This window comes from Pseudoliparis swirei, chromosome 16 (assembly GCF_029220125.1).
Source record: "Pseudoliparis swirei isolate HS2019 ecotype Mariana Trench chromosome 16, NWPU_hadal_v1, whole genome shotgun sequence".
In the NCBI taxonomy this organism is placed as follows: Eukaryota; Metazoa; Chordata; class Actinopteri; order Perciformes; family Liparidae; genus Pseudoliparis; species Pseudoliparis swirei.
Genome location: NC_079403.1, coordinates 17968588 through 17990794, shown reverse-complemented (window position 1 = coordinate 17990794; position 22207 = coordinate 17968588). Strand labels below are relative to the sequence as shown.

At 44.7% G+C, this 22207-nt stretch overlaps 1 protein-coding gene across 1 annotated transcript in view; it reads right to left on the bottom strand.

Moving 5' to 3' along the window:
• pard3aa (par-3 family cell polarity regulator alpha, a) overlaps window positions 1-22207 on the bottom strand; it is a 337003-nt gene that overhangs the window by 216781 nt on the left and 98015 nt on the right. The window contains exon 3 of the mRNA XM_056433473.1: window positions 8583-8757. Within this exon, the coding sequence (XP_056289448.1) occupies window positions 8583-8757 (175 nt within the window). The remainder of the gene's footprint in view (window positions 1-8582; window positions 8758-22207) is intronic.

The following is a 22207-nucleotide window of genomic DNA, read 5'->3' as shown; positions in this document are numbered from 1 at the left end:
GGCAGCATGGGGGAGGTCTGCCGAGTAGTCGCTGCACACTGTCAAATTAATCAGTTACTTCATGTCAAAATGGCTGAAGGAGACCATTTTATGAGAAGAAACATTAAATCAAGCGCAGTATGCAACAATGTTTTTCTTTGATCAAAGCTGGGATTGCGAGCCAAAGTAAGTAGTCTGAGAGTGATCATGTTTGTGGGGAATTAGGAATGTGGTATTGGAGTGTTCTGGGATTTCCACTGGCCTTCGGGGTGGATTGTATCTTTTGGATCTGATGGGAAACAGGAAGGAGGAGAGAGGGGGGGGGGGGGATGAGCGATGTTCTGGAGCATTTCTCTCTCTCTCTTTCTCTCTCTCATTAGAAACCTATATGACTTCACAGTCATTCATTGTGTGGCGAGTGCGGCATCAAGAATCCTGTGCAAATGCTATGAGATCATCTCAACTGTTGCCAGTGTAAATCAACTTGTTTCAATAATTTCCCTCAAGCAAATGTGTTGGATATCAATGTAATGCTATGATGCTGATAGACCATACCTACAATCTGAAAAAGGTGAGACTTTTAGGTCACATTTTATGGCTGGATAGAGGTTGATGTTACTCGTTACGGTTAACATGTCAACATGTGTGTATTTCTGTGTGTGGGTGCTCATTTGCAAACTCATCTAATAATGAAAACAATTAATGCGTTTCATCTCTTGGGTGCACCCGACAATGCTCCTGTGTTGCATACACGCATTGTATGTGTATGAATCCCTGTCCGCATGCATTAGGTGTGTGTGTGTGTGTGTGTGTGTTTCCAGCCACATGTGGCTGCCAGCATGTGCCCGCACATGCCTCTGAGTGCTTCCCTCACATGTGCTTTGAAGCAGACAAACTTCACAGGTGACCTCCCTGTGGAAGACAATGAAGCAGATGGGTGCAGGAGCGAGAGAAGGATGGAGGCCTCGTACAAAGGGACTAATGAACAGAGTGGAGGAGGGAGTAATGGGGGGGGGGGGTGTTCAGGTCCACTGGGATGTAGAGCCTGGACACAAAGAGATGCTAAACACTCCCTACCCTTTGAGGACGTATCGTCCTGAGACCAGGAGCCACTGCCCTTGGCCAATTTGACCCTCTTTTGACACGTCACAATGTAAACGAGCCACAGAGGCTCTCACCAGACATGACAGTTACAGACATGGATTTAAGTTTCAAACACTTTTTGCTCGAGCATCGTCGTACGTGGTCTTAGACTGTTTTAATCTTTTGTTCATATTATTTTAGTTTTGATTTTTGTTAATGTGAATAAACACATCGCAAGTGTATTACACGTGTTAGAGATACTACTGATTCGCTGTACATTTCTTAATACATGTTTTGCTGTGAAATAATTGCACCTCTGTCTCACAAAACTGGGTCTGATTAAAAGTTATCCCAGGAAAATACTGACTGAAACTACAAGCAAGTTTCTTTTGGTGGTTGTCCTGGCTCAGACGGAGGGAAACTAACAAAAGCAAGCAGACAGATTGTGGAAATGGAAAGTGGAGAGAAATATAAGGGCAGTGTAATGATTCTAAGTTAAAGGATGCTGTGTCTGTTGAATTTAAGGTAGCACCTTCGCTCTCAGACAGAGAAACAGAGAAAGAGTAATTAAATTGTTCAATAAAGACACAAGAGACTGCTAATGAAGACTTCAAGCTCTTAATTTGTTATTCAATTATCGTGCTTTGTGATATTTTCATGGTCACAAAGTGAGAAAAAGACACCACGAGCATCTCCTCTGTCTCTGTCCACTCTGCATTCAAACACTTCCTGTCTCTGCAGAGTCTCTTCCCCAACATTAACACTCAGAGGGGTGTCTTTGTGAACAGGATTTATGCCGACACTCTAAATATGTTAGCATTGGCAAAGGGGATAAACAAACTGTGCATTAAGAGGTCTCTGAGAAATCAGAAGAGGACTAAAATGCCATATGTCAGATGGCGACAGGCAGACACATAATTCTGCTAAATGTCCAGCGCAAACAAACTCTGGCTCCGGTCCCGTGCTCCCTGTCTCGGGGTCACGACCAGCCACCATTTGAGTTTATTTCTGCATGTCACAAAGCTTAAATGACTATCTCCCAATCGAGACCTCCCTGTTCCTGTGTGGCCGGCAGAATTGATCTCAGCCTAGCTCAGGAAGTAATAAAGCAGTCAACAAACACACACATACACACACACACAAAGTATGGTTTTATTGGGATCTTGGCAGAAGTAATAATAGGAAAAGTGCTGGTAGCACGTTGCTGTGGAGACTTTTACCACTGAAGCACTTTACACTTCATGACAAAAACACTGCCTTCACCATTTAACAGTATCAGCTGATGCAATAATTAGTATAGCAAGCCCTAGATGCTATTATGATAGAATGAGTGTTTTAATGACTAATATTCCCAGTGACTGAACTGAACCCCCACTCCACGGCAGTTTAAAGACCCACCCTGGGCTCTCTCTCTCTCTCCCCCCCCACTACAAGCACAGGTATGATTAAGAGTTGACATAACTAATAGCCTCTCCACTAACTCAGGTACCGAAAGGCAGTTCAGAGTCTCACGAGGGCCGGTGGTTTTTAAAAGTGCTTTCAGCTTTGCTAATAATGAGCTCGCTGTCCCAACGTCCTCACTGCCGAGTGCGTACTCAACTCTGAAGCTACTTTGAGAGGCGCGATGCACAGTTGGAGTGGTTGTGGATCGTTGTTGCGGAAGAGTTGAGTAGATTTATCAGGTAAACACATCCCACCACTCTTTTATATCCCTACACCGCAAAATATTGAACCCATGCCAAAACTATTGTAAACTCTTCTCGATAGCTCCATTGGAACAATATTGTTTTTCTTTCATAGCCACGTATAACACAGGGGGCTGCTTTTTAATTAGTTTGAATCAGAGCTTATTAAATCTATTTGCTAGATAAGCCTGTCATGCCAAGGGAGTCCTGAAAAAAGGCTATATCATCCCTCTTCCCGGAGCCAAATATAAAAGAAAAAAAGAAAGACAAAAGACAAAGAGAAAACATTTAAGCTATCAAGTTGAGGAAGCGTGGCTTGTGAAAAACCACTGCTTCTCACATTCATTCTGCTGTTTTGTTTTTGGAGACACCAGATGTAGGTGGTCGCTCAGGGTGCAAGTACTCCCCGGCTGATTGTGTTGCTATTTCCTATAAAATGTGAAGCCCATTAGCCAACAGTCTGTGTTCCCAAAACTGGATGACCATCCACCCCATCAAAAAGTTCATGGACAGTAGGAGGGTACTGCAACGGTGGCAATTAGACTACTCAAAGATGAAAACAAATAAAGCTGCATTTCTCTGACAAAAAGCTGAACTTGTCACCAGTACCTATACAACAATGTAGGCCTAGGCCTTGTCTCATGTACTAAGAACTAAGGCCAACAGTGTTATGAAGTTCTGACTTTGTCAGAGATTCAGAGAACATTGCTGAGAGGGAAAGGCAGTAAGGAGACAGCCACCGCTGACGTGAGAGGGGTTACCCATCAGACAGGAGCAATCAGTAGATGCGCACTGCCATCGTTATCAACTCTGTGATTCTTCTGATATCTCAGCGCCTAGATCACACTGCATCGCCTGCTCACTGCTGAAGTGAGAGATTGAAGAGGTAGTTCTGTACCAGAGAGAGGGCAGATGAGAATGATAAGTATCAGAGCCTGCTATCAGACCTCGCTGCATGTGGTTCCAAACCTAAACCTGGAAGTTTATCTATAATTGACAATCACTGCCTTTGATAGTCGCCCAAACCCAATGGGAGAGTCCGTGATGTAGAGGGCAGGCCACTTCTTCATCTTTAAATCTGAGATGGAGATCTCAAAAAGAAAAAAAGGCTGAAGGAATACTTCCATACGTTATCTCGGACATTAGTTATTGTGTCTACGAGAAGTTATGTGTTAGGTGAGCAGCTTTGTGTTCTTATGGCGAGTTTGGTGAGGCAATCATGCTGACCTGCATGTCACTGTCTACACTTCTGTTGTGACTTTTATATGGCCTTGGCTGGCAGCAGGGAGCCTACTCCGTGGCAGCCCACTAAGCCAAATTGATTATGTGAAGGCCCTCCTCTTCGAAGGTGCCCCCCCACACACACACACACGCATACACAGGCAATCTCTCTAATGGTCTTCCCGCAACCCTGTCACCACAGAACTTCAAGGACCAAGGCAGCAGGGATTCAAAGACCACAGGGCCAGGTCAGAGGAGGAATCGACCATTCATCACCACATTGGTCTTCTTTAGGCATAGAAAGCGCCAGAGAGCGAGTTTGTCTTGATTGGAGATGACATTTGTAAAAGTGTTTGAAGATATTTCTGTTTGGGCCAATCCTGGAAGTATCGTTGCAATCACTGTGATCTTCTGTTGAGTGTTTTTAAACCAATCCACATCAATGTCAGTATATTTTTTACCTCTGTCAATTGCTCTTGAGCTGCTCCCAGTTTCTGATTGTGTTATCCTGAGCAATAGCCATTGATTCTATAAAAAGAACAAACCCCCAACAGTGAAGTAACAATCACAAACATGTGGTAATTTCTGAAGGTGAAATTGAAGGAAGACACCAATGCTGGAGTCAATGTGAGAACATTGATTCTGTAATCTGTTGAATACCCCTTTCCAAAATATAAGTATGTGTAGAGGCATGATTCACTCTGATCTTTGGGAATGTCCTTTGGGCCGTGAACATACAATGTCATCAAAAGCCAACAGCCAAGGTCCAACGTAGATTACATGATACTTTAGATGTTTTCTGAGATGCTCAATCCAACAATTTAAACCCAATTCATGCTATGATTGCCAGCTGTGGGAGGTGAGAAAGGAGTCAAGGACCGACACAATTATTTCTGTCACTTTTCATGTGAACAACCACGTTCATTACACAATCAGACTGACTATAGAGGGGCACCATTATCCCCATATTTAAACAATATCTTTTTCGTGGCCTGCTGGAACAACTATCCTTGTGACCTCAGCACTGCTCTGGGTTGTTTTGCATACCAGTCTTCTCCATTTGTACCTCTCTGTTTGTAATGTACTTATCATTACTTGTAATATACTTCCATTAATTTCACCCTTAAAGAGGTGTTAAAAAAGCCGAATGGTTCGGCGCATACCACATGGCAATCAAATCAACCAAGGGTCAGATTAAAGGTTCTAGGATGTTCTAGGCTCTTTGAGGAAAAACGAATAAAACATTCTAACTCAAAGCTACACGCGCCATCAAGGTCCAGAGTTGATTTTAAAGTTTCCTAAATGTTCACTTCTGAAAAATTTGAAATTAGTGTTGAGTAGAATTAGAAGCAACTCCGGGCATCCATATAATTACGGGAAAATTACATTCATTATTGTAATTTACATCTCATCACCAATCCAATTATTAGCAGTTTGACCTGCACGGCACATGTTAGCATGGAAATCTAAAATGGGCTCTCAAGACGGAGGCAAGGGAGGGGTGGAGGACAAGAAGAAAGCAGGAGGCTTGGGGAGTTGTAGGAGGGGAAATAACAATCAATATGTCTCTAAAAGATGATGACTTTAAATAGACATAATTCTCTGCCTCAGAGCACAGCTGCCAAGGGCGCCGCTGCAACGCTTTGATGTCTGATATGCAATATTGCTGCCAGTAATTTGCTCATCTGCATCTCTGGAGGGACCATCGCCTGTCTGTTCATCTGGCTGAGTATGTGATGCCAGTCAGTCTGTCTGTCTGGCTGTCTCTTAAAATTGTTATTCACGACACACACATACATCTTGTGAGGTACTTCTGAAGTGGAGTGGAATTAGGGACTTGTAAGTGGCAGAGAATCAGTGAATATTATATATAGTTGCCGAGGAACAAACATATCCTGTAAACAATACAATCTCTTTGTATCTTTTTGGTTTCGCTGCACTTATGTAAACTAAACAACTAAACATATCACTGTCCTTACCTGACTGACTGTCTGGTAAGCTGTAGCCCCGGCCCCCTGTCTCCCTTTCCTCATTTTTTTCTTAACTGTTATTACTGAAACATTGCTACAGACGTACCCATTACCGTGAGCGACACGGTGTGTCGGAAGCAATCAGTTCTCCCTGTTTTGCTGCAATCTCGTCATTGTATTTCTTAAATGTGAAACCTACAATCTACAGGTTATGAGAGGGACAGGCTGAGAAGTGTGTGTTTGTGTGGGTGGGTAGGTAGGAAAGCACTTTCACAAGCTCTCCATTGTGGGCCCAATATAGCTAAACAATGCATGCACATGGGTATAATACATGCTTATACATTTAGCAGTGTACAAAGTGATGGTTCCTTTTTATTGAAGCTTTAAGCTACACATTCTGAGATGTTAAAACCACAATGAAAAGACAATGCCAGTGTGTAGCCGTAGGTTCATATTTATGAGAAGTTATATTAAGCAATATTTAGCAAGATAAGCAGCAAGACCAAACATTATGGCGGAGACAATAAGCTTATTATCTAATTTGATACCATCATGACACCGGGATACGAATACTGCGAAGTATTGCGATTATACAAGTCTTCTGATTCGATATTACCATTTAATGTGTTTACTTTTTTAACACCAGACCGAAAAGAAAAAGTTTAATCATACTTTGGAAAATCTCTAAATTGATCATATTTATATATATATATATAAATTTGCTTTACTCAGCACTTTACTTTATTTTCCCCCTGTATATTTAGTATTAGTATTTAGTTTTTAGTATTTTGTTTTGTGTTTTGTATTTATTTTCATTGATGCTCTGATGTGTACCGCTGCTGTGATTTTTGAAATGTTCCCACTGTGGGACGAATAAAGAAATATCATATCATATCAGATATAAAAAGGTTGCAATTTCAGCATGAATGTAGTCAAAAATTTCCTGAAATCAGTCAGTGTCACAAAAATCCATTGCTAGAAATTAAACATAGAATCTATAATATGTATTTATTTGTGTGTGTTGTGTGGAACTATACAGCCATTCACTTAGCACACTGCCATTTTCATTCTATTTAAGGAAAAACATCTTGTTTGAGTGATCTGGGTGGATTATTTGTTTACTGTAAATTCACTGTAAATTAAAGGAGAGAGAACAACTGCTGGGTGAGCTTTTTAAAATGTTAACAAGCAGAAACAGGCTATGCTTTCAAGGCAACAGAGAGACAATCAGGTCAGTCAGGAGTTGTCAGCTCTCGCTCCTGTCTTGCCTACATCTGGATTGATCCATATATTCTGCACAGCTGGAAACTGACATGTTACTTTAGCCAAAGCCTCATTAAAAAAACACACACAAAAAACAGCAATGTATCCACCATGATAAATAACGAATACAAAATAAAGTTAAGAAACGAATAGTCAGTTAGTCATTTAGGTTAGGCCCCCCCCCCCCCCCCCCACAGCGCCGTGCCTGCTTTGTCTGAAGCGAAGTGTACAGCAGGTCAGATGGCTTCAAACAGACCGGCCTCTCGCGCTGGGCATCGGCTTTACTCTCAGATTGCTCCGTTCTCTGGAACGATTTCCTTAAATCTCCACAGTCTAAGAGGCAGGTTGAGAGAAGCTTATGTCAGGGCTGGGGGAGTGAAGTCAACTGTTCATTCATGTGCATGTGTGAGTTCTGGTTTGAATCTCTTAGATTCTTTTGACAGCTCTGCATCAGCTCACCGGTTCCACTTCATGGGGGTGAATATATGAGTTACATCCGAGTCACTGACTGCTGTGCCATTTTCTGGCTGTGTGTACCGGGTGCGAGTGTGTGCATGTCGACATTGCTCTGGCGTGTGTGCTCTCGCTCATGCAAGACTGATTTTCCAACTGTCTCTCAATTCCTTCAGTTGTCTCGATTTCCACGTGTCTGTCTTACGCCTCCATTCCCCGGACACACTGCGCAGTCTTGACAGACTCTCGGCTCCTCACAATACACCTGAAGCACAGACACTGGGCCGTTTCTTGTGCAGCAGAAGTTTACTTTGCATTTTGGTTATCTGGTATTGTCTCGTGACACATTTATTGGTAGCCTATACTCTGTGTGTATGTCACAGCCTGGGAGATTCAAAACAATGACTTAACTGTATCGAAGCCTGGTCAAACTTTATGCTGTGACGCAGCTTCTCGGATTTTCATACCGTTGACTTGTAGAAATTGCTGAGTACGTGCCTCTTTCTGTAGTAATGTTTAGCTTTCAGGTGTCAGCTTTCATATCCATATCCTTTTCAGCTTTACATTTTTAATTCCTGCTGATGGCACAGATTTTCAGCTCATTCTTAAAAAAATGCCCAACAAGGGCCTCTCTGCTTTTATATATTATATACAGTATCTTAACAATGTCAGTTGGTAGAAAAATGCACTTCTAGCTTCCTAATATCCTAATGGAGTAAGTTGTAAGTAAGGTTGTTGTGTTTTTTGTTGAGTTTATTTTTGTCGTGAATGAAAAGGCAAGTTATTGAAATGAGTATATCATGGATAATTATCTGTTGTGTAACATTAACTTACTAATATAATACAACATGTAATGATGGCTTTGTTTAAACACCATACTGAAAAGTTAGTGGCAATGCAATATATTAAATACTTTAATAGGACTCACTGGATCGCAGAGAGAACATGTTGACCTCGATCTCGCTGGGTGCCTGGCAGGGCTGAAAGGTCGGTGCTGAACTCATGTCACTGGCGAAGGGATCCGGACTCTGCGTACCGGTGGAGCTGGCACTGGTGCCGTCACCTCCATTGTGAGGATCCTGCTCTTCATATACTGCTACCAGCTGGAGAGAGAGAGAGAGAGAGGGGTGGGGGTGTTAGGTGTGTTAGGGAGTCACAGGTATCTGCATCAGGAGTACATACGGGTGTATATGTCAGGTGAGTTTCCATACATGAAGGGGTGCACATGTGCATGCACAGGTATTCTGCCTCAGCCCAAATCACTCAATCCTGCTGTAATTATTGCAGCCTCTCTCTCCCTCTCTCTCTCTCTCTCTCTATCTCTCTCTCTCTCTCTCTACAGTGTAATCTTGCAACATCTGCAGTCATGTAGCGCAAAGTGTTCCGGGTTGCCAGGTTTGGCTCCCACAGTGAGCAGCTGCTCCATTCTCACAAAGGTGATACGTTGCCATGTCTCCCAGGCCAGATAGAGAGAACTCCCTACAGCATCCCGTAATTATCAGAGTCTGACACACACGGCTCCTCACTGCAGCCAACTCACCCACTTAACAAGAGCATGAGGGACAGAGCGCAGCCTGGATTGTGGCGTGAGAGAAACACGAGACTCGGTTTCCTATTTCACCGGGATGAGGAAAGTTACATCGGCCAACACTGATTGACATGAGTCAAAGCTTATTCTTGACTCATGGAGAGAGAGAGAGAGAGAGAAATAAACAGCCTAGGATTACCACCTTGCGTGCGTGCCTCCACCAACCATGTTCTCAGTTTACAAGTTCTCAGTTTATATCCATGTCTGTCACTACATAATTTTATCCCATTAGTTATTTGTGTGAAATTGTCATAATTAGCACATGCATTCTTGAGCAAGGGCCAAAGACGTGTTTTGTGAGGTCACAGTGACCTTTGACCACTAAATCCAACATTCAGTGCAATTGGACATTCGTGCCAAATTTGAATAAATTTGCTCAAGCTGTTCCCGAGATATCGCATTCGCGAAAGTGGGTGAGGTGACAGTGACCTTGACCCTTGACCCACAAACAGTCCAGACATCAACATAAATGCCTCCAGTCACGGCTGTCGCCTGAGCGGAGGCCAAGTGAGTTTTATTGCCACCAAAACCTCTTCCCAAACGTCTCACAAGAGGATTCCCCTCTTACTCCATCCAGACAGAGCAATCATAGAGCGGCAGCCTGACACACTCCATGCTTTCCAGAACCATAGTCTGCATATTACAGACGGAGTTCTCTTTCATGTCTTTGTGCTACATGTAATGGAAGGCAACAGATGTGGGGAGAGCAACCAACAAAGCGAGCATGAGTCGCCATTGGTAGCGTATCACATTTGTCTGGAGGTGAAAATAGCACAAGTGTTCTTTCATGTATTTGCTGTTTGTCATTCCCCTACACAGGGAAATCTGCATATAAACAAGTTTAGAAGTCCCTGCTCTTCTTTTTGATTTAATTCGCATGCAGAGGGATGGTTCTTAAGCGTGTATGGTTGTGTATCTGTGTGTGGATTTATGCCCTTCTGCAAGTATGCCCATGTGGTTTACTGCCGCCGTAACTCACGGGTGACATCTCTCACGCTGGCTTTGCACAATTAAAGCGGACTGCATTTCTTTTCCTTAAGATGCTTCCTTGAATCTCGAAGCCGTCTCGGAGGCGCGCTTCGTCACCGAAGGCTTTGCCCATTTCACTCTAATCACGTTTCAATCCGATCTTGAAATTGCATTCCTCAGGTTGTGAGGGTTTGGTTGCAAATTAGCTCAGTGCAGCAAAAGGCAATCAGAGAGAAAAAAAAGATCCAGTGCTACAAAGTAAGAAGGCCTTAATATTAGAAATCAGGCAGTCTGAGGAGGTAATTTGCTGATGGCTTGCTTAATGGTAAAAGACTAAATTAAAGTCCGTAAAGGCATGGAAGGACTCATTGCTTTGTGTCTAAGCCGGGAAACCTGCCGTATTTTCACATCTTACACTTTGATGTCTTGCTTCTTTTCAAGATGTTCACAATTACCTCAGGAGGCGGAGGATGTTGTTGGTGTTTGAAGGATAACATGGTGCTTTGGTGAAAATGTTTGTGATAACGATGAAAGGACTCAGACTGGAGTGAAGGGTCGTCCCCAGAAGCATTTACAGCGCCCGAGTGTGTGTCCGAGCCAATGAATCATTAGTGACAAAGTAATCAGGCCTCCCATTCATATGTTGCCGTGAGTTTTTGTTTTTTTTCTCAACCTGACGAGCCCCGCTTGCCTGCCAGCTGCCCATTTAGAGAAGTGGTAAAAACTGTTGTCGGTGTCGCGGAGAAGCGTGATTCATTTTTAAATGCATTCCAAAACCCTCTAATTAGGTCCACTTCGCTCTGCGTTGCATCCTTTCACCAGACCCTCCAGAGCACTCCGTGGGTATCTGACATGTACGGCTAAACTCATCCACACACCCTCCATTTCAGAATCAAATGGGTCTGCATTCATTCCGCATTCAATATTTATAGTCTCTTGAAAGTGATCGCGCATCCCCTAAACCCAGTGAGACATGACAAGTTCCCACTAGAGAAAGCTGAGTTATCCCTTCCGGGCAGTGCCGCGCTCTTTGTGCTTGTTCTGCTTCTTTGCTTCGTCTGCTGTTGATCTGGTCAACTGAGGTTTACATGACATGGAGGTTCAATTAATCCCCAATGAAAGTTTTCAACAACAAAGTGTGGTAGGGTTTGGTTCTAGAAACGTTATTGAACAGTAGACACAGCTATGTCTTCAGCACGGATGCATATCATATTAGTATCATGAGTAACCATGAGCATAATATATCAGCCAAATTTGAAAAAGTTTTTTGAATCAAACAAGTGTGTCCTTATCTATCGGGTCCAGTTGTAGCATTCTGAATGTCCATTCCTAGAGGTGCCAGCATTGCTTGGAGCTAGTTGTTAAAAATTTTTGCTGGTAGTTGGAAAGAAAGTAAACCTCCTCAAAAAGGATCAATACACACGAGGAGGTATGAGCTGCCAGATTTGGCGCTCCTCCTCCGTTCCTCCCCTCTCTCCGAGCGCTCTCCGTCTGTGCTGGGGATGATGGGGCACTCTTGGCCGCAGGGAATACTGACGCAATTGATGCTGTTGACGGGCCGGAGCTCAATCTGAAAACCATTACACAAACGCTCTCCCCTCCGTCTTGGAATTGGTCACAGACACTTCATGTTTACATTTTTTTTTTGCTCTCCAATTTATTTTCCCCCCGTGAGTGCTGTACTGCTGCGGCGAGTTTCATTTCTACGTTTTTCAGAAGGAGGGTAAAAAGTTTTTTAGCGATAAAGAAAAAAGAAAAAAAAGAGGGGGAGAAGAGGGGAGTGAAAGATAATTTAAAAGAGAATAACATGACACTACTACCGACGATAAAACAGTTATATCAAAACCAAAAGGTATGAAAAGAGGAATGAGAAGGAGATCACATGACAGGATGTGAGTTGAAAATGTTCCAGTTTCCAGTCTCGGGATAAACTCTGGAGCGATTTAAAAAACCTATTTAGCTCCTACCTGCTTCAGTTGAGAGAAGCAAGGAAGAGGAATGAACCAACTGAGTCTCATTTCATGGGTCTCTCTCTCTCTCTCTCTCTCTCTCTCTCTCTCTCTCTCTCTCTCTCTCTCTCTATCTATCTCTCTCTCTCCAGCAGGAAGCTACAACGTTGCTGCTGCCTTAAGCCCCTGGAGCAAGGCTGACACTCATCCACTCTCAGCCGGTTCCACTGTCTGTCACAGCAGCTGCCAATCAACTGCTATCTACCTGGAAGCCTGAGGGCTTCTGGAGAGAGGCAAGGGCACAGGATGGAGAGGCAGGATGATAAAGGGGTGAGGCGAGGCAGAGGAGAGGAGAAGAAGCAAAAGGAAAAGAGAGTGAATGAGAGAGAGAGAGAGAGAGAGAGAGAGAGAGTCAGAAGAGGCCGGGCATTCTCTGCAGCCTAGACAAGTGCGGTATTTGGGATTCAGTATTTCCATATCTGTAACGGAGAGAGCAGGAGACAGGGCACGGAAAAATAAAAAAATTAATCCGAATCTCAGGGATGCCTTTCATGTTGGCCTCCTTTGATCTCCATCCGGCTTTTGGCAGCACGGGCGGTGGAGAAGAAGAAGAGATGGAGACGGAACAGCTGAGGAGGGTATGAAGAACTGTTTTGACAACCTCTCTCAATCTCTTTTTCTCCCTTCTCCAAATCCCCCCCCTCCCTCCTCTCCCCCCCACCATGTCCAGAACCTCAGATCTGCGAGGGAGCTTGGGCATTAGGATTGGCACCACTGCAAAACAGCCGTCCCCAGCGTACACACGAGACAACAGAGGCCATTAGTAGTCACGGTGCAGCACTGGCAGTGCCACCAGAGACATGTAATACCTGTCCCGCGATGCTCCCACGCTAATCCACATCTGCCAAGACAGCTATTCACAGCCGAGTGAAAGGGACGGCTGACACAAGTCAACCACGCGGGAAACATGTCCGCTCTATCCATACCTTCAATTAAAAAGCACATCCAAAACCGTGCCAGGCTACGACGTCCTGCTGTGAATATTGAGTGAGGCAAAAAGAGCCACCCCTTGGAGGCAAGACTCATATGTATTCATTTGTCTGTCACACGTTTCCTTTCCTATCCAGAGGCGAAAAGTCAAGTGTTTTACTAATAAGCAGTGATTATAACATACATCATTGATGGATTAGCTGATTAAACTAAGATGAGTTTCCTCTTGCTGTGTCCTTCTCTTCAATTTGCGTGTGAGAAGGTTGAGCAAGGCTCTGTGGAAATATCTCTTATATTTGTTTTGAGATAAAAGATGGAGGGATTGACTCTTTAGTCGGTGTAATAATTGCCATAATGAATATGTTTTGTGGAGGTCTAAGCTGCCTGAGGTAGCTTTCACACGTATACTGCCTCAGCTAGAAAACACAAACACAAAGTCCAGGTTACCCTTTTGATTCCGATCATTTATCATCATTTTATTGCAAGGGCACCAGGGGCGCAAAGTTATTACAGGAACAGTAGCGGTGGAAACTGTGAGAGCCACTCCAAGAACTCTGAACTTGTTGAGTAATAGCCATGGGCCGCTATTCCTCATCCACACACAACGCCCATCTATCCATCCACGCATTCGCCCCCTGCAACATGCCACATCAATCAGTCACGGACCCTTGGAGCATCCATCAAAGAGTGAGAACTTTGATCATCTATTGGTATGCAAACAGATCCACTCAGTACAGCCCTGATATGATACACTCTTCACCGTAGTGACAGTCCACACCCTGTTCGTTTCCCTCTCAGAGCGCGTGACCTTTACTTGTAACTTGTTCATGACCTTCGGCAACATCGCGGTGGGAAACCTTCCTCCTCGCAGTCATCACCGTCCATTATTTCGCTCACACGGCGAGAGTCGAGCAAACCAACAAAGTGCTTCGTCCTGTATTTTTCCTGCTCATTAGGACCATCAAATATTCAGAGAATAGTTCTCCAGCACTCTGGCCTCCCATCACCAGACTTCCGAATAACCCTCGAATGGCACCCGGCAGCGCCTCGGAAACATCTGCATATTTCAGGTGCTGTCGCACGAGGTTGACGTGACGGGAAGAGCGTCCTGAAGCCTTACTCGGGGCGAGACCTGAAATTATGACAAATGTAATGTGGAGAGACGCTACGACGCAGAGAAGACATCCTCCCGTTTAGAGCAGCAGAGGAGGGTGTGGGGAAGGCAGAGCGGAGGAGGGGCAGGAGTTTATACGCCAGAAAGCATGGAGATGACAGGCCTGAATAAATGCCCAAACAAGCTAACGCAAGGCTTAGGCTGCTTAATCATCATTTCTTTCACTGCTTGGAAGAAGAAGAAGAAGAAGAAGAAGAAGAAGAAGAAGAAGAAGAAGAAGAAGAAGAAGAAGAAGAAGGCGAGAGGTGTGTTAAGAGAAACAATGGGCGAAGAGGCAGGAGAAAAAATAAAGAGCAAGCAAAGTTTAAACAGATTAGAGACTCATCCCTTTCAAATCCACTCGGCCAAGTTCTGGTTCCTGCCTTTGAAGTTTTCCTCTGGTGTTTGGGGAAATGAATTCGCACATATGAGGGCGCCCCGAGTGAGAGCTACCTACACGCAGTGCTGACAGAAGAGAAAATTCCTACTACGCCCCCATCTCGCTTGGCCGTGTATATTAATACCGTATAACCCGTGGTCATGGGTACAATGCAAGCCTATTCAGCCCAGGGAAATAAATAAACACTTTCTTTTTTAAAGGCTCACAAAAGACCTCCACTGTCTGCTACTTAAGAGCGAGAGAGAGAGAGCGGGAGAGAGGGAGGGGGGGGGGGGCAAAGGGGGGAATGGTGACATATTCATGAATGCAATTAGGGTGGGTGTCCAAAAGAAAGCAAGAAACACGATGAGCATCTTATGGGCTAAATTACCATCAATCACCTGACACTAATTAACAGCGAGCAGACACATGAAATAATGCTGAACTCATCTTGTTCCATCAACACGTCTACATTTTTAAACATAATCACAATAATTATCCGATTCAATTTTAGGTGCACAAAAAAACATATTCAGATTTCATTTTGTCTACTTTTAATTTTACTTTGAGCAACAACGTCCACCAACATATTCTTCGGTTGCTGTACTTTTGAAAGTGATGAAGCTACCTGCTCCCCCAGTCTTCATCCAGCCCATCTCTACGCCCTGCTGCCGCTGCCCAGATTCTCAACAACAGCCGGACAGTCAGGCTGTCTGTGGGGCCGCGCTCACAAATACACACCAATAGATACGAGGACGCGAGCGCACCCACCGGTCGGTACATACTCGCGGAAAGCACACAAAGTCACCGTTTGTGTATTAGTATTCCTCTCCCAAAGCGGTGGCATTAGAAAAACCCATATTCTAACAGTGCCTTTCAGAGAGAAATGCCCTTCAATCTTTCATTGGTTATGCACAAAGCCAGGAGAGAGTAATTAAAATCTCCACATCCAGGGACCTCAGCACACAGAGGGAGAGAGAGAGAGAGAGAGAGAGAGAGAGAGAGAGAGAGGGGGCCAAAGAAAATGGGAAAGCTTCAAACACGTCAGTCTCCCTTGTGGAAAGAGATGGAGGGAATGAGGAGCAGAGAGTGGAGAGGGGCAGACAGAGAGGGAGGGCCGTATCCTCGACAAGGCCATACATCCTCTGTAGTCAAGGATGATGGAAATCAGGTATTTCATACCTTTAACGAGGCCAGACACAATCATTAACCGGCATCATTTCTGCTTTAAGATTGTCTTCTGATGTTCTGTGCTGTAATGTTCTTTGTATCATGGTGAAGGTGAAAGGATCAATACAAATTCTCAGAGGATACATCTTTTACATCTTATTCTTTTGAATCATTTTTGCATATTATAATTGCAGGATTAACAATAGAGGAGTGAGGTGTGTCTGGCAAACAACCCTCTCCAGTCTCGCCATAGGCCAAGTAAAGTCCGGATCCAAACCCAATGCCAACATGACACGGGGGATTGAGATTGACTTGTTTCGGTTTTGAGGCGCTTATATTGTTGCTGAAAAGGGTGTCGGCCTCTCCCCTGGGTGGCCCCCGGGGTGAGCTGCGTGATAGGCTGTGGCCATGGACCAACAACAGAGGCTCTATGTGTATACAGAATAATTTAAATGCAAAGAGGAGCACTTTCAACGTGTACAATGGACTTCAAAACACCTGATGAATGTATTTGTAATTTCATGCTGCGCCATGCTGTGCCTCTGATTCAATGGTGACATTTAAGAAAGCATTATAGTGTCAACAAGCAAGGCATTGGTTTTTACTTTCCTTGTCAACAAGTAGGATAAACACATGTATCAGTATTGTGTATCAGTACAAAACCGCAATTTGAAATGTTACTATAATTATTTTTTTTTGGTGTCAATGCTGAATTGTATTCAATCGAATGTTCAATAGGAAAAATGTGTTCATTTAGCTCAAGTTCGAATTTATATTTTATATGTTGATTATATTGCATATTTAATATTGTTCTCATATTATGCAGCCCCGGTAGCAATTCATTCTCTGAATGGATCTTGATGATCCTAAATGAAGACAGGGGATGCATTAAGATGTACTTATTGTTTGGTTTGGGTGGAAATCAGTAATAGCGGGAGCTGGATTAGCTGCTGTGATAAAGGGGCAGTCCACTGATTTTACACATGAAGATTAACCATCAGTTGAGAAATACTCAACTACTCAACAAAAGAACACACGCTTTCATCGAGCCACGGGAGGCAGCTGGACAATGTACCAGTGGAGCTTAATACCTACTTCTCTTTTAGACTGTTAAATACAAGCAGGCACAGGCTGAGGGGAAAGGATCCTTGAACACCTGAGGCCCTTACATCTCACACACACACACACACACACACACAGTCTGGTTACCACACCACTCCCTGTCTTTCAGATGAGCAGCTGCCAGTGTTGGGCCACTAGGCCAGTCAGCTTGCCAATCAGCTAGTCAGGTGCTCGACACGACTGCATATTAGCCGGTGAGTACATCAGTCAGCCAGCCAGCCAGCAAATGAGCTGGTCAACAAATTCCAAGTTACAAAGTCAATCAGCCAGGCAACCGGTTAGTAACATCGTCAGCCAATGAAGTGTTCAGCCAGCCAGCCAGTCAGCCAGCCAGTGAGCAAACCAGTGATCCAGCCAACACCCACAAAACACACACATGTACACGCACGCACGCACGCACACACACACACACACACACACGCACATGCACAGGCACTAGCCGGTGGGGACAGCACTGTCATTATCTGCCATCTGCAGGCCTGAGTGGCCTTAGCCTTGAGGGAAGGAAAACGAAGGGGAGGGAAGAGAAGCAGGGAGAGAGGATGCTTATCCATGTGTGTGTACCGGGTGGGTGTACACAATGTGAGAAGTGACACGCTCACACTAATACACCGAAACGCACAAATAAATCAGAAAGAAATAGCTTTGTGCCCGTAAGGGAACACAAACATGCTTTGTGAGAGAGAAGAGTTCTACCAGCCTGTTGGACTAGAGGACAGCAAATCTGGCAGAGTGCTCAAACATTACGTACGTATCTGTGTGTGTCTGTGTGTGTGCGTGTGCGAGTGTGTGTCTGTGTATCTGTTTGAAGCGTGTACGGATGTGTCTCACATAACTCTTCAGAAAGAAGTCGGTGTTAACGTAACTTTTATATATACGTTTGAGATGTGAGGGGTTCAACGTTGTGCCGTGTGAAACGGCCGAGAGAAAACGGAGCGAGGAAGCTTCAGACTAAAGGACACGGGCCACTGAGATACTGAGTGATTTTTTGCTGCTGCTTCCTCCCCTCCATGCTGTTTCTGCTGCTGCTGTGGGCTGAAACCGAGCGCATCACTTCACGAAGCTCAGCACCTGCCACTAGGGTTCTGCTGTGGAGGGTGTGTGTGTGTGTGTATGTGTGTGTTTGTGTTATGGTGGGTTGCATTCTGGAGTCTAAACAAAGTCAGTCAACCTACCATAGCTGCTGTGAGGACTGGTGAGAGTTCACACATTTGGGCTTTTGTGTCTCTTTGTGTGTGTCAGAGGTGACCGTAATCGAACAGGTCAGCACTCTGTCAGATATGCACATTGACAGCTTGTGTCTGTTACATAAACACCGCCAGGCAAAACATCGAAAGCTAAGCCTAAAATCAACTCAAATCGCAATGTGTCTGGTGCGTGCACTGCTGCACGGTGAAAGACACATTGGCAGCGCAGCCATCTCAGAAATCCCCAAACCATTCGCTCCAGCTTGACACATTCACTTGAATAAAACATCCCAAAGACTATCAATTTGTTAGCACTTCATCGCAAAGGTGAAACATTACGGCTCCTCTCTGCTCCGTCTCCTATCACACCGATATCAAGCTCACCCTTTCTCCTCTTTCCAACTGGAGGCTGCCGTCTTAGCAAGGCGGCTTGTGCCCTCTAGTGCACGTCGCACTCCAAGGACCGCCATGCAAGTAATTGTACTCTGCTGTTATCCCACCACTTCCACATGCTCTGGCAGTAGAACAAAGGAAGTAGATGTGAAGGTACATTAAATATAAAACTGGTTTTACACACAGGGCTGTTTATATTTCTCTGAAAGTGCAGTTCTTTCCACATCCACCATATGTCTCTTCAGAGATGGCACACAAACCTATCAAGGCACGCCACAGGTCTGTGTTGATCTGTGTTTGTTTCGCCCTCTTGCTAAAGAACGCCAACGCAATGAAATGAAGGAGCGCCTTTTTGTATAATTGGTCGGTAACTCAAACAAATGTATCAGCGCGTGAGAGAAAGGACGTGAGCAGGGAGCCCCACCCTGCACATTATGGGAGGCTACAGGACGACGTGGGGGTGTATGTCTGGGGACTGCTGCTGAACTCCCGCAACCTCAATTATTCAGCATTAGACCCTGCTATTGATTTCCTGTTGGATCGACTTACCGAGTCCCGAGCGTTGGGACAGTGACATGCCTTCCCTGAGAGGGATCTTTAAGAGTGGACGGACGGACGGGAGTCTGTTAAGAGGCAGAGAGAAAAGAGATACAGATCCGCGGGAGAGGAGGGTGTAATTAAAGATACCCCTTATCGAGGCTGTGATAGATGAAGATGTCACGGCCTAGTGGGCTAGTCCGCGCCTAGTTCAACGGGGGGACTGGTTAGTTTGGCCGGACGACCTTGGGAAGAGAGGGGGGACGTTGTGCGTTGAGGCCAGAGGGTTCCCATGGCTGGGGCTCCGACTGAGGGAGGAACAATATTTATGTTCGAAAGGAAAACTCAGTGACTGTCAGATATGTGGAGGAAGACTAATTGGTTGAGGATATGGGCTATTATTACTGATGTTAAGGTTTTGGGGGAGTTGGGCTAGTTTCTCAAGCGTCCATCGGTGCACAAGCTGACCTCAGTGAAAACAAATAACAGCCTCAGTGTTTCTCACCCTTACTGGGACCAGCAGCTGTGAAAACAAGTGGCAACACTGCTGACAATACCAGAAAACAACACAGGTTTTGCATTCATGAAAGAGGATTCACTTTCTCTTTCACCATCTAGGTCAACATCTAGTCTTCCTCTGTACCTGGCTGCATGGTCAGACATGGGTCATGTTCCAAATAGAACAGATGGCAAGAGACGCCTTTATGCGGTTTGCCCTTGGCCCAACCTTGAGAAGCTGTGCTGGGCTGAGCCGAGCACTGATCTGGGCTGAGCTGGTATGGAGGTTGAAAACCAGAGGGGGGGGGGGTGATCCCAAGCCCCCAGCCTGGCGGAGCACACACTAATTCGAGGAGGCTGAGGTAGATGTGGAGCTTATGAGGTGTTGGGAAAGGTGAGAGTGCAGGAGCGATGACGATATCTTCAGACTATATCTGGGGTTGAATTTCTAATCCTCACGTCTCTTGAACTTGTTTCAAGAAAATGTAAAGATTGCACTTGTTTCCATAACATTTTATTAATTTATAAATAAACTTGTTATAGAATCACATTTTAATAACAGGCACCGTGATTAAGAGACGTTACAAAGATCTTCCCACTATTGTCAGTAAGATCAACACGGATATTATATGTCAAGACTTGACACTGAGTTTGACAGAGTACAGCAGCCTGGAGGCCAAATTCATTCTGCTTCTCAATACATAACTTTGGCATGAATCGCTGCATGCGGAAAGAAAAAGAAGAAAAAAAGGTGTTCAAGCTCACCTGAAGCCCAGAGGGATGTACGAAACACCAAAGAGATTTTCAGGCGGGAGATGAAGAGGGAGATAAAGAGAGCTAGATGGGAAAGTAAAATAAAGACCTGCACTTCACAAGATGGCACCAGGTGGCAAGAATGTAAATCAGCCGCTGGATCAAGCAGTCTGTCAGCCGCAGTCAGAGGTGGAGCGGAGAGGCTCTGCTCCTCTCTCCAGCCCACAACCTGAACATGCGTTGCTGTCTCTGCTTCACACAACATGGACTTCTGCCTTCGTCTGTGCCTTCACTCATTCTTCTTCTCATTCAGAGGTCAAACTTTGCCACAGCCTCCCCTCCACCGCACATCACCGTTCACTTATCATCCCGAAGTCTCTTTATCTGGTCAAGGGCCATTCCCCGTTCTCTTTCTTTCTCCCCAATCATTTCTCTACTGTAAGCTATTAAATGAAAAAAATATTTTAGCTTGACAGAGTCAGATTTCGATCTACTTCTTGACACACCTTGTGGGAATTGAGCACTACCAGGTAGGTGTGAAAGTAACTCAAGAAAAGCAATGAAACAAAAGACACATAGAAAGAACTTGTCGCAGAAAGAGAGATTGACACTCCAAGTGTTTCTCGCCAGAACACCACTAGCCTGATCTGTTCCACCGCCATGCCGAAAGCAGCTGGACATCCAGCTTCCCTTCTGCTGTACACAGCTGACAATCCCCTCAGCCGTTCTCAAAGGCTCCTTTGGAAAGTGGGGCAGGCGTCAGGAGCCAAGATATCAGCTCTTTTAGCTGGTGGACAGCTGAAAAAAAGGTATTGGCGGGAGGGAGAGGCAGCGATGTCTAGAGGTGCAACAAGAAGCCTCCCAGGAGCATAATCTTCGCCTTCAGAAGACGTGTAAGCTGCTGTTTTTAAGGAATAGAATCAGCAGATTTCTCAGCAGGGAAACTGCAGCTTCTGAAACCCAGTGCCACTTGAAAGGAAAGAGATTCCTGACAAAACCGGTCCAGACTTTGCTGAAGCTACAGAGAACACAAGTTCTGGGAAGGAAATCTTTGAGACGACATTAAAAGGAAAGCTGTTAACCAGTCACTGACACGGCCAGTGTTTTACTTCTGCTCAGTTTTCCACACACGGAGCTCTTTGACAAGAGCACTTCAAATAACATTTACTTAGATTGAGACATGTTGGAGAAGTGAGTGTGGAGGCACTGAAAGAGGTTGATCTTTGGTTTTGACATTGAGGTCTTTGTCAGAGAGCTCCAGCAGCAGTCCATGCACAGGCCCACATCTTTGAGGATGGGATAATGTGCTATTTGGGAGATCGAACAGCAATCACTGGTAAAAAAATATGTTTTTATAAGACTGCGTTCTCACAGACATCCAACAACATCGCCATAATGTCACAGTCAGCTCATAGTCATCCAAAGCAACCTATTCAACTGCATTATTTCCTTGGCCGTGTCTAAAAGGTCCATGTGGTACGCAAGAGAAGCACTTGGAGACCTTTCTTTCACAGTAAGAGACGGACGATTCAAGCAGAGGTGGCCAAATGCATTCTTCCATGAGCTGTGTGACCATGTTTCCACCTCTCACTCATGTTTTATAGAAGGCTTTATGAATTAATTGTGTGCCTAGGGAAGAGGGTGACTATGACGACCATGGGTGAGTGAAGAACCGAGAGCTGTGTGTGGGTGAGGAGTGCAAACGTCCGTGGAAAAGCTGATAAGCACCTACATGTAAATCTGTACAAGCTATCAATGTAAAAAAAGAAGAAGGGCTTATTAGGTCTCAGTACAGGTTACAGTTCAAATGCATTGTTCATCTGAAGAATTAATATTTCAGAGCAGGGACTAAGGGCAGTGACTTT